Source organism: Poeciliopsis prolifica, unplaced genomic scaffold (genome assembly GCF_027474105.1).
Source record: "Poeciliopsis prolifica strain line A6 unplaced genomic scaffold, Auburn_PproV2 SCAFFOLD002, whole genome shotgun sequence".
NCBI classification, from domain to species: domain Eukaryota; kingdom Metazoa; phylum Chordata; class Actinopteri; order Cyprinodontiformes; family Poeciliidae; genus Poeciliopsis; species Poeciliopsis prolifica.
The window spans coordinates 3,416,486-3,428,744 of NW_026562377.1; the positions used below are offsets into that span (position 1 = coordinate 3,416,486).

The 12,259-nt window shown below is 36.9% G+C and overlaps 1 protein-coding gene across 1 annotated transcript; it reads left to right on the top strand.

Moving 5' to 3' along the window:
- Positions 1–6,747: 6,747 nt before the first annotated feature.
- On the top strand, positions 6,748–12,212 carry si:ch211-262h13.5 (uncharacterized protein LOC571127 homolog). The gene is made up of 7 exons (XM_055050769.1): positions 6,748–7,047; positions 7,626–7,736; positions 8,315–8,402; positions 8,947–9,113; positions 9,602–9,709; positions 10,763–10,849; positions 11,451–12,212. The coding sequence occupies exons 1-7, from the start codon at positions 6,820–6,822 to the stop codon at positions 11,934–11,936; spliced, it is 1,275 nt and encodes a 424-aa protein (XP_054906744.1). The 5' UTR covers positions 6,748–6,819; the 3' UTR covers positions 11,937–12,212.
- The last annotated feature ends 47 nt before the right edge of the window (positions 12,213–12,259 follow it).

The following is a 12,259-nucleotide window of genomic DNA, read 5'->3' on the forward strand; positions in this document are numbered from 1 at the left end:
AGCATGCATGTGGTGACAGTGGACAAAAATATCCAGTACAATCTGCTGTGACCAACATGGGGCTTGAAAAGCTGACACTCAATAAACAAATAAACACTAATCCAGGAATACTTCCTGGAGAACATTGAGAATTATTGGCAGCAGTGATTTTTTTCCATATTTGTTGATGCAAACACAGATGTATCTCAGTAAATCCAAAAAGTAATTAAAATGTTTGTGTATTTCAGTCATCAATACAAAAAGTTAAACTAAGGAATAGATTCATTACAGACACAGAGTTAAATGTCCATTCTCTACTTCAGTGGTCGTGGAAATCTGCATAAGTCGGGTAGAATCAAGCAAAGAAAACATTAAATATTAGGAGATTTCAGAAGAACTCCTAAAATTGTGATGAGAACTGTCCAATGCATCTTTAAAAAGTGGAATGGTGGTGGGAACCATTTTGTGGTCGGGAAAAAAAGCCCCATGAATAACTATGATCAAAACTGATGCACCACTGGATGGAAACACATTATGTGACTTTGCAGAAACGAATAAATTAACACAATGCCACAGCAAATAAAGTTAAAGGTGGTTTAAAAAATATTAGAGTGTATAATCTATTTCTTAAGTGGCTTTTTTGACCAGGTGGTGTATAAAGCGAGTTTCTCACTCAATAGTCACATTTAAAGAAGTATAAAACTCACTTTCACTCTAATCAGAATTGACTTTTGGATCACTGTGGTGACAAATGCAGCTGTCAGATTTGCATTACAAGAGCTTATTCTTTGACCAGTTCCAGTGAAATGTCTTCGGATGGACACAAAGTCCAGATCTTCAAACACAGAATGAGTCAGAAGCAGCTTCCAGAGGGAAAATCTAAACTAATTAGCAGGAACCACGTCCCTGTTCTTCGTTCTTTCTTTTCAAATGTCATCACGTCTTAAAGCAGAATGTAATTATTAAGATTAAAAACACATGAAAGAAAAGCAGAGACAGCGACTGGAAGTCATCTGAAACGCAAGAGGAAAGACAAATTGTTAATGAAAGCATACAAGATAAAGATGAAGAAAATGATTCAGCTCAGATAAAAGCTTGAAGAGCTTCTGTGATTTTGCTCTAATTACCTGTTTAAATCTCTTTGAAATGGACAAGGCAATGATAATGTCACATTCTGACCAAAATAGTGTGTTTTTTATTGTAAATGTGCTGTTAAATTTTTTTTTTTAATCTGTCACCTGAATAAATATTAAGAGGTGCTCCTTAAAAACAGAAGCAATCTATGAGTGTGTCAGCTAAAATCATCTAACAGTGAAAACACTGATTTAACATAAAAGAAAGTTTTTGGTGTCTGTATATTTTCATTCTTGGGAGCCAGACCTTTTTTTTTTAATCAAAACTTTGTATTTTATGATAGTCCAACTACGTCCTGTCATCTTCTTCCTCTTGGTTTGTACCAGTGGCAACATCTGGTTATTGATCATGTGACTCATGTGATATGAAAAAGTGCTTCTATTGCAGTTTTACAAAATAAACCAATTTTGATGTCACCAAAAAAAAAAAAAACACCTCATCCTTGTGCCGAAACCTTTTTATTAAAATAAAAGAGCTATTTTTTTTTTCAAAACTGGTGTTTCAATTGAGCAAAGTTATTTTCAAAATGTAAAACAATTATTTGGTCAATGGAAACACAGTTGTTATTGCAGTTTTTTTTTTTTTTTTGCGCTCCATTTCCCTGGTTGACTTTTTTTTTTAACTGTGAAAGAATCCATGTGTTAACATAACACTTCAATGCAACTTCCTTTAGCAGTATGTTTGACTCCATCAGAATGGAAGTCACCCCCTCATCACTTCTGTTCTATTTTCTTCTTGTTGTCTCCCCTCCCAACCCGGGCGCGTCGCAGTACAAAGTGAAAGGCGGCGGCGGCCCCCTCATATCTGAGCCTGGGCATCGCTGCAGCGTGGCATCTCAGCTCAGCGAGCAGAAGGGGGGAGATTATTCTGTGCTCACATCAAAGGAGGTTTGTCTAACTTGGGTCTGGCGTTGTGCTGGTAGAGCAGGCCCTCGGTGCAGCCTCTCTGTTCTTATCTCTCCCCCACAGACTCTCCCCGCTTTCTGCTGCAGAACAGCTGGCTCCCGGTAACACTGACGCATGAATTTGTGGTTCTGTAGAGTCAGGCGCGCACACAAACACCAGTTCCCGTTCCCCTTGTATGAAAACGCACAAAGACACACAACACTGAGGCAGCTCTTTTTTCTTCTCCTTCTTCTCTTCTTCTGGTATTAGTAGAATTTGTTCTGCTGAGCCAGTATCTCGGCTTCCCTTCTCCAGCCTCTACAGAGAGGTGAACCTGGTTCAGTGAATATGTGAAATGGATTAAGGAAAACGGATTATCACGGGACAGATGCATGGAAAGAGAACTTGCTACATGTGAATATGATGTTCAGTGTGTATTGTGTGCATTAAAAGCCTAATTTATTGGGGTCAAGTAAACAACAGTTAACTCTCACTCAATCCAATTTATTTTATTTTTAGTAACTAATTTTATCATTTGAAGTAGGAGAGATGGTTCTCTAGTATTTATTCATCTCATAGCAGCATATTTCTCCCTTACAAACTTCATCGTGTTCACACTCTACACAGAACACAGCCACCGTGAAAACACACCCTCACAATATAGGGCAATTTAAAAGGTCAATTTAGACTGTGAAAACCCACACATCACCTCACTGATCCCAAGCAAGACTAAAATGAGAAATCCTGTTTGCTTTGAGAAAATACAGCTAGTTTTTGTTCTTGTTGCTTATTGTTAAATCATGCAAATATGATAGCAAAAGAGTGAAAGCAGTAGAGTTTCATGTAAAACTGGCATTCAGTCAACAGTAATTGTTTTTGATATTTCCATCTTGACTATAAGAATCTCAGTGAAAATATTTAAAAGAAACATTTTTGAGTTTGCTATAAATAATCGAGAAATGTGGTGGGAATGTGGAATTGACATTAAGTGTTAATGTCGATGTTTATTTATTTCTAAACAAAGCTAACAGATGTAACAGTATAGATGAAACCACATAAAATATTTTAGCTGAAAAAGGCATTCAGGGCTTTTCTTTGGGGTAACCTCTTTCCCATCACCCTAATGTTTAGCTCCCTCTGCAGATTCTTTCATGTTTAACTCAGGACTCATCCTGGACCTGTGCAAAACGCTGCTGCGACTTCCAGTCCAAAGAAACATCTTGATCAAATTAAAACCAGTGGATCTCCTCTTAATTCAGTATTTTTCTGTGAAACGTAAAACACAGATTAGGAAGCTGAAATATCAAGACTCGATGCTATTTAACATGCATATGGCTGGGTTTGAAAAGCAGCCAATCCGGGAGAGCCATTCATTCTCTTTAGTGCTGATTGGCTGTACCACTAAGCAGAGCAGAAACAAGGAAGACTGTGGATGTTAGCTTCTTTGGTAATGTTGAAACAGTTTCCACTGTGTGCATTGATGCATGTTAAGGTATACTTTGTGATTGAATTATTAAATGTGCTGTTCGTTGAGTTATTAAATATGGTAGTAATAATAATGACCCAAAAGATGTTTTACTTTGTAAGAAAAAAATGTAAAATGTAAAGAAGCGAAACAAAAATAAGACTTGCTCACACCCTTTGTAAAAGACACGCAGCTTAATACTAATATGCAAGAACACAATTTACTATTTATTTTAGACAACGGCTCAAAAGAAGGACTTCACATCTGGATCATCCTCACACAGTTCACCTTAATCCTTAATCATCATATTCTAATGTTGCTCTGATTCTCTTTATATTCCCCCTTCAAACCCAGATTACCCCGCGCTTCACAGTATTATAAATGCAACCTGTGTCGATCTACTGACTCGTTAAAAACACAGCACACGCTTAAGATGTCGGTGCTGCTGCAAAGGGTTCTTGTTTTGTAGAGATTGCACACACAGCAAAATTTCTGACACCTATGTGAAGATGTGCATTTTGCAACAATGCACCACAGAAGAGTCAGGAAAGCATTTTTTTCAAAGCTTAAAGTTTATGGAGTCAAACAGAAAGTTACATGTGAACGGGTTAAGCATCCTTCTCATAGCTAATAGATTTTCAGTCAAATTTCTGCACTTCCTCTCATCTCGTCTCAAAACTGTGATGAATTAAACGTGTGTGTGGGAGAGGATGACGAAGAGAGAGACTGTGTTTGTGTTTGCCAGTCTGCTCTGAGTCTGAGCTGCTGTTACAGACATTATCCGATCTGTCAAAAATGGTGGAAATAAAATCTGACTGGTTCCAAAGTGTGAACCCCACCCACAACAGCCTGCTTCCCATTTTATGTTGAATTTCTGAAAAACAACGAACATGTCTGATGATAAAACAGAATTTACATTTTGAATTATTTCAAAATTGTTTTTTATAAATAGATTTTTCTTTTCAAATAAATACTTGCTTAGAACAATAAATACAATAAATGTTTATCACAGAGCAGTAAGTTCAATTGAAATATATATTTTTTTGTGTTTATTTCTGTTTTAAGACACTTAAGTTAATTTAGAGTGACAAGATATAAGAAAGACTCAAACAGGGATTCATTTAGTGTCAGGATGTTGGTCAATGTTTAACTCGGTTCTGCAGGTTGGAACAGAACTCAGAATATCATAGCAAGTGCACAGTGACTCCTACTGGTGCACTGATGACATTACAGCCTCTAAAACTGGAGCACAGTTCAAATCGTCTTGGTTCCTGGACAAACTACCAGCCTGAGTGAATCATTTTTATTGTCTGTAACCAAAATATCTTATCAATGAAATGAATTTCATTTGAAGTTAAATTCCTAATCTTCCAAGTAACTTTTGATGTGTTAAAAAAACAAAAACAAATTGCCTGTTAAGGATTACAGAAAGAAATGTCTCTTAATTCAAATCTGTCTACTTACTGTTAAAGTATTAGATGATCACTAATGTAAATAAACAAGCAAATGCAATTAACTGAGCAAGCTTATTACTGTAATTCTAAGCAGGACAATTAATTTATACGACATACAATTTTGATGACAGAGAAATTGTTTAGTGCTAATCGCTAATCGAAAACTAAGCTGATTAAAAAGTATCTGTTTATTTCTCAGGTGTAAAAGGGAATATTGCTTTTGATATTCAGGTTTGGAGTTTTATGACTTAATTTTAATTTTGAGAAAGATAAAGATGGGAGTGAGAGACTGGCAGGCTGCCAGGGAATTAACCCACATAGAAAATGATGAAAACACAAAAAGGGTTTCAAGGGTTTGCTCAAACTGCATTATTTTAAGATACAAATAATGGAATGTATTTAGCTGATAAATGAAAACATAAATACATAAATACTCATCTAGATTTCCAAAGATGGTCACATCCTGCAGTTTGCCAGGATCTGAAGCATATATTTAATAAATTTCCTGTTTTCCTCACTTTTTACATGTTTTAGATAATAAATAAACAAATGTCATAAAATTAATATTGCTAAATGTTAAAATATTGATTTTAAATGGAAAATAGCATTCAAACTAAAATTCTATTTTTTTAGATGATGAATTATTTGCTATTAGCCAGATTTTCGTCAAGATGATTGATTTTAGCAGCCGCATTGAATCTTGTTGCCAGATCTGTACATTCAATAAGTCCTTTCAACCTGTCTGACAACATGAAGAAAATCTGAAAATCTAAAAGTAACACAGAAATTCAAGAAAGGAATTCATGATTGTATTTGAGATCAAACAAGAAACAACTTCACTCACATCCTTCAGTCTGAAAAGAGTTACAACAGCAGCTTTAAAGATTTGGGTTCTTGTGAATCAGAGCGAGAGACATTATCCACAGATGGAGAAAAATAAACAGTGGTGAAATTTCCCAGGTGGGGCGTGTCTACTAAGAGCAATCCAAAAATGCACCAACTACTAATCCAGGACATTACAAAACAACTGCAGGTTTACCTTTTCACAGCAAGAGAGAGTGAGAAACCTAGTTTCCAAAAAAAAAAAAACTTTTGATAATCAAATGATTTTTGGAGAAATATCCAGTGCATGTAAAGAAAATGCAGATTTTCAGAGAAAAGTGATCATCCCAGCAGTGCTGTGGTGGTCTGAGGCTGAAGTGCTGCTTGGGCAATTCGCTGTAATTGACGGAAAGCCCTAAAAGACATTTTCTTGTCATCAATTAATTTCCTTTAGCTCAAACAAAACTTAAACGACTTTGTTTTGGTCAAAATAAAGTCAGCACTCTAATGTAATTAAAATGCTGTGGAATGATCTGAGATAAGAAATTCAGGGTGGAAACCCTCTCATTGGCTAAATTGCCATATTTTTTTTTTTTATAAAGAGCAGAGATCCAACAAACCAGACTCATTGCAGTTATTACAAATTCTTTTTATAAGTTGTTTCCACCTGGGCTAGAACAGGAACAAACTTCAAGGCACAATCATGTCTTTGCATGGAGACACAATTGTCTGGAAAGTTAAAAAAAACAAAACATCAAATATTGTATAATATCAAAACTTGATGATCTGAGCTCAGTGAAACAAAATAAGAGATCAAAAGCATTTTCACTGTCCTTTAATTGCAAATTGAGCTATCAGTGACAGTATTGACCTTTCCTCCATCCGTGCACCAGAGGTTAAGAGCACCACTTAGATATTCATTCACATATATCAGCCCCTCTGTTCTCAAACAAACATTGTCCTTGGCTTCCTTTCAGCGTTCTGTTTTTAATTCCAAAAGTCACTTTCTGGCTGGAAGACAAACACAGAAGAACAAACTTCAGTTCAGAACCGTTAGCTTTCCGTCCGTTCGTCTGCGGCCATGGACATCTGCAAATTTTTGCTGCTAATATCGCTCGTGTCTCTTCACTCTTTCCATGTGAACGGGGAGGGCTTTCTGCTGATGCCCATCGAGCTCGCTCCAGTTCCCTGTAACGACAAAGCTGTGGAGAAGCTTTCTCGCCTGGCTGTCACTTACATCAACGAGGATCGCACCGAAGGCTACAAGTTTGCCCTCAACCGCATCGCCAATGTCTACCTGCACGCTCAGGTCAGGCCAGCAAAAGCTTCAACAATTAGTGAGAAATTCTTCAGCTACTCACAAAAACTATTATAGTATAAATATGTCCAATTTGCTTTTGCAGCAGTTTTGCTGCTATGAGCTGAATGAAAGAAGCAGTAATGGGAAATCTGTAGCCAAAAACAACAAGAAATATTTGCTGTTTATGCTTTGCTGTAATTGGTTTCCTCTGACGAATCTCACTTTTAATATTTGTTCAAATAAAATCCCTTTGAAGCCTAATAAAAGATGGTCAGTAGGACTGGAGTAACCATTAATAAAGTCCAGGTCATTTCAGTTCACACCTCCCTCTGCAAAGCGGTTTTATGAACTTTATGCTCTGCTGCTAAAGTCTAAGACCTAACTGTGAAATCGATCAGGTTTTAACAGATATTATTTAACCTTCTAACCTAAAAGTAATCATTTATTTTCAGGGCTATGGCCAAAATCAATATCATATATGAGAGTTTCCATCTATGTGAACTATACTCTCAGCGTTTGCCAGCTGTTACAGTGATCAGAAAAAGACAGTGGCTCATGTAATCTGTGACTTGTGTTGTGAATAACAGGGTCCAGGAGGGAATGTGTATTACCTGGACCTGGATGTCCTGGAGACCAAATGTCACATCGGCAGTCCAAAACCGTGGAAGCGTTGTGACGTCAGACCCTTCATGGAAACAGTAGGACACACAAACACATGGACACTTTGTTCAAATACAAATGTTTGCATTTGTGCGATACATCTCATGTTTTTGGACTCCTGCTTGAAATATCTTGTGTCTGCTTGTTCTGCTAAGCAGCTCATAGCTTGATTTTACTCAAGCTAAAAGCTCATGTTTAGGAGGCTTGATGCTCCCTTTGTGTTCCTTTTTCTTTTGGGTTATTTTGAGCTGCTTTAGATGTGTTCCTGCATTTTGTCATTCAATTTGCACTTAGCATCCTTTAGTTTATTTTAGTGCTATTCCTCACAAATTATATTGTGTTTTGGTTTTGTGAAACCATCTTTTTGCGTAATAAATCCTTTTTAAATTTCACTTGTTTCTCTGGACACTTTATGTTACCTTCCCCTGTCCCCTTAGACCTTTGGCTCATAACAACCACGAGTGACAAGGGAACTTTAAACTTAATTGGCTTGAGTCATGAAGACATTTGTTCTGCTTTGAGGCCACTCGAAGTTAATTTTTGGAGATATTAAACATTCAAAGCATTTATGACTGAGTGATTAAACCAGAGAGCTTGTCTTTCTGATTTCTTTCAGCAAATCTCGGGTAACTGCAACACCACCATTCTGCACACACCAGAGGGCTACTCCTACCTCTACAGCTATGACTGCACTCTTGTGCCAGGTAAAGATTTTTATCATTAAATACAATGAGCATAATACAGTAACATATCAACATATTTAAAAAATTAAATACATAGCTTTGTTGTGCGAAGGACGGCTGCTCTTTGTACCATATAAACTGAGTTGCTAAAGCTTCAGCTAGTGTTAAAATATATATATATAAAATTGTAATTACTCAGTACAAACCCGATAGAAATTGGAGCTACAGTTAATATACTGGTGTAAATATTGCTTTTTCTTATTTTCCTTACATATTTATTCTGACATTTAAAGATATAACCATTAAGAAAAATATCAACTTGCAGACAAAAGAAGATTGTGCCAAATGTTTGTCTTTCTATATCAACTGTGGTCAAAACATAATCTGATAATTTAATCAATTTCAATTATTGTCCTTATTTATTTATTTTTTTATTTTAATTTCACAATTTTTTTCTGTAAGCTCTAGCTTGTGTTTTAACCCACATCTGCATAGATCAATAAACTGTATTGTTAGATCTACTAGTTGTGCACAAAATCACTCAGGCCAGCTCTTATCGCTGCAGATCCGCCAGAGAAGCTACAGCAGACTTGTCCAACTTGTCCCGTCCTGCTCTCCGTAGACAGCCCAGTGGCCATGGACACTGCAGGGATCACTCTGGAGGCCTATAAGAGGCAGTCCACTCTGGGCGCTGGGCTGGGTGTGAAACGGGTCACCAGAGCTGCGGTTCAGGTACCGCAGTGGTTAATGCTGGCAGGAAACGAGTCTCTGCTCCTCAATTCATTGCTCAACAATGTATTGGATGTTAGTTTTATGGGGAAACTACACTGAAGATTAATCTTTGGGTGTGTTTGGGCAGACATTATTGGGCAGGTTTTAGCTTCTTTGGGCCAGTTGGAAACCATTACCACTCAGCAATAACTATAATGCAATGGAAGCACAAGGCTTCAAAGTATCAATGAAGATTTTTTTATGCCTTCATGGCTTGTCCAGTTTATGTTTGGGGAACAAATACAGAACAAAATAGTTTATTTGAAAACTAAATCTTTGTATATTGCCTCTCCTGGTAAATGGTGGTGCAGCTGTGGGATGAAAACTAAAGGGTTATTATGGCCAATGATGGCCATTACTGGACATTTCACATAAAAATAAAAGGGCTCTACGGCTGCCAGAACTTGTGAATGTATTTGTGCAGTTTGTCACATCATTTTATTACACAGAATGTGCCAAAGAAAGCAGTGTTTGTGGAGTACACAGTCCAGCAGTGTCCAGAGGGATTTACAGAGAGAGGGACCTGCCAGCGACTGACTCTCAAATCAGACACACAGGTACTTCAGCAGGCTTTAACCCGCTCAAACGTCAAAGGGTCCAACCATTAGTAATGTCTGTGACTACTGTATATTATTTTTATGCTTTATTGGCTGTCGCACTTTCTTTTTTTTTTTCTTTTTTTTTACAATCCTCAGAGATGATCCTGGTGGAAAATATTAACTATATTACAGTAAGATTGTTCTTCAACTTAGAAATGTACTATTGTGTATGTCTGAGTGCACAAACAAAGTCAAATAAATTAGTATGTAAACTTGCACTGTGAATGTGGAACAGTCTAAACTTTAATTTGGGTACATGTAGTAATAACTCCCCCATTAAAAATAACTTTAAAAAAAACACTTAAACTGGAAATTATTATTAAATAAAAACAACTGAATCATTTTTACTTGATAGTTTAGTTTAGATTTTTTTTAAATAAAATATTTGTTATGCAATGCTTCCTAGTACATATTTGTCATGACTCTGATTCCCAACAGTCTCCAAAAATAGAAAAACAACACAACATGCTTTTCAACTCATGCAGATACAATAAAATATATTTTTCTTGTTTCTGAATGAGTTAGATCCTTTTTAGAAAACTGTCATTTTTCTCAGTGTGAAATTATTAGGTGAGCAAAACAAGGTGCTGTTACTCCTAGCAAAAACTTCTACAACCTCAGTCTAAAATTAAAAATAATAATAAATAAGAGAACTAACACACAACAAGGAGACACCCAACAAAGAATGAATTTGCTGTGTTCTATGAATAGATTAAAGAAAGTTCTTCCAGAGAGTAAATAATGCCATCAACCCTCCTAACATTTTGAAGGTAATTAATGTTGCCAAAGCTTCAGTTTGCATCTCATTTGTTGTCACCTGAGCAGTTCCTGTTCTCTTTTAACATGACAAGTTATTCTCTATTTTTAAGCTTTGCGTCATTAAAAGGCTTCAGTGTAGGATTTTTTTTCTTACTTCAAAACTTTGACAGGATTTAGAATTATGCTGAAACTCTATATACATATTTGAACAACTACTAAAACCATGCGTTGTCTTTTTTCCCCTTTCCTCAGACGGCAGGTTTCTGTACAGGATCCGTGTACGGAGATGTGAGCAAACACCCGGATGTCCAGGTGTCCTGTGAGATGTATAAGATACAGGTACAGTAGCAAAAACCTCAATGTTCTATTGTTTTGTTGTATTTTACACCACATTACAGAAGTCATTTCCATTGGAAACAACATCAAACAAAATCAGTAATCGGCATGATTAACATGAAGAGAAAGCATAAATAGAAAAATCTATTGACATTTTTCAACAAAATGTATTCGTTTGAAATTAAATTTATATTGAATAGTTATTTTACAAACAAAATGGCAATAGAAATATTTAAAAAACCATGTGATATGAAATTATGTAGAAATTTAACGCATCAAAACTTCAACATTCAGATTACAAATGACCAAAATGGCCACAAAGATGTATGAATAACTTGTTCAAAAATCCATAAAGTATGGTGAATTTTAAACAAAACTGGGAAATATCAAACATTATGTTTCTCAGGGGACTTATAAATGACGATTGTTCAAGGGTCATGTAAGCCTGATTCAAATGATTTATTTAACAGATTTTTTTCTGTTAAAAAAAAAAATCTGTTTTTTAACAGCAGTTTGTGTGACTATTCAGTGAACCTTATTACCTGCATGTCTGAACAAGCTGGTAATAAGGTAATTGAGTGGAATGTTATCTGTTTCTCTGCAGAACGTGGACATGGTCCAACCGGTAAAACCTCAGGTTCACGACCTCCCCACAGACACCATGATCCCAACCTTTCCACCTCTGCCTGATGACACTTTCATCGACCTGCAGCCCATTCCCTCTGAACCTCCGACTCCGGATGTCGCTCAGCCAGCTCTGATTGACCCCACAGCTATGCCCTCTCTTCCTACAGATCCCCCAGTTGTGGTTAACCCCTCCGTCCTTCTCTCTTCTTCCAGTGAGTCTTCTGAGAGAATAGTAAGCCAACAGCAGCACAGAGGGACTCTGGATTCATCCTCTGAGGAAATTGGAGTCCCGGTGGCCCGGCGTCCAGCGTTTAACTTCCGCTACCCGAGGCGTAAGCGTGACAAGCGGCAGAGCTTGACGGAGACCTCTCCCTCACACAGTCCGGTGTTCCTGTCTGATTTCCCCAGCGGGTCATCTCCTTTCCGATCCTGTCCTGGTCCAGCTCGATATGCCACAGCGTAACCAGTCCTTCGTTGCTCAGAAATCCATTTACTCATGTATGATTTACCCACTGAGAGTCTGAACCGATAAACTGCTCCAATCCCCGTCACTGGAGGCATGTAATAATTTGTGCTAATGAGAGGAAAGCATTTTTTTCTCTGCGGCCTTCAAGTGACCTCTTTTCTGTACTGTTGCTCCCAAAGCAGCTCAAACATGAATTAAAAATGGCTACTCACATTTTAAGAAATTGTAATAAATAGTAAACTACTTGAAGATAATACAGAAGTTTGGATTTATTCTCTCTTTGTTTTCAGTTATTTTGTTCATCTAAAAATTGTTTTAGA

Coding starts and splice junctions, on each gene's coding strand:
- si:ch211-262h13.5 (XM_055050769.1), top strand. CDS start 6,820: ATGGACATCTGCAAATTTTTGCTGCTAATATCGCTCGTGTCTCTTCAC. Junction 9,114..9,601: donor TCACCAGAGCTGCGGTTCAG/GTACCGCAGTGG, acceptor TTTATTACACAG/AATGTGCCAAAGAAAGCAGT. Junction 9,710..10,762: donor CTCTCAAATCAGACACACAG/GTACTTCAGCAG, acceptor CCCTTTCCTCAG/ACGGCAGGTTTCTGTACAGG.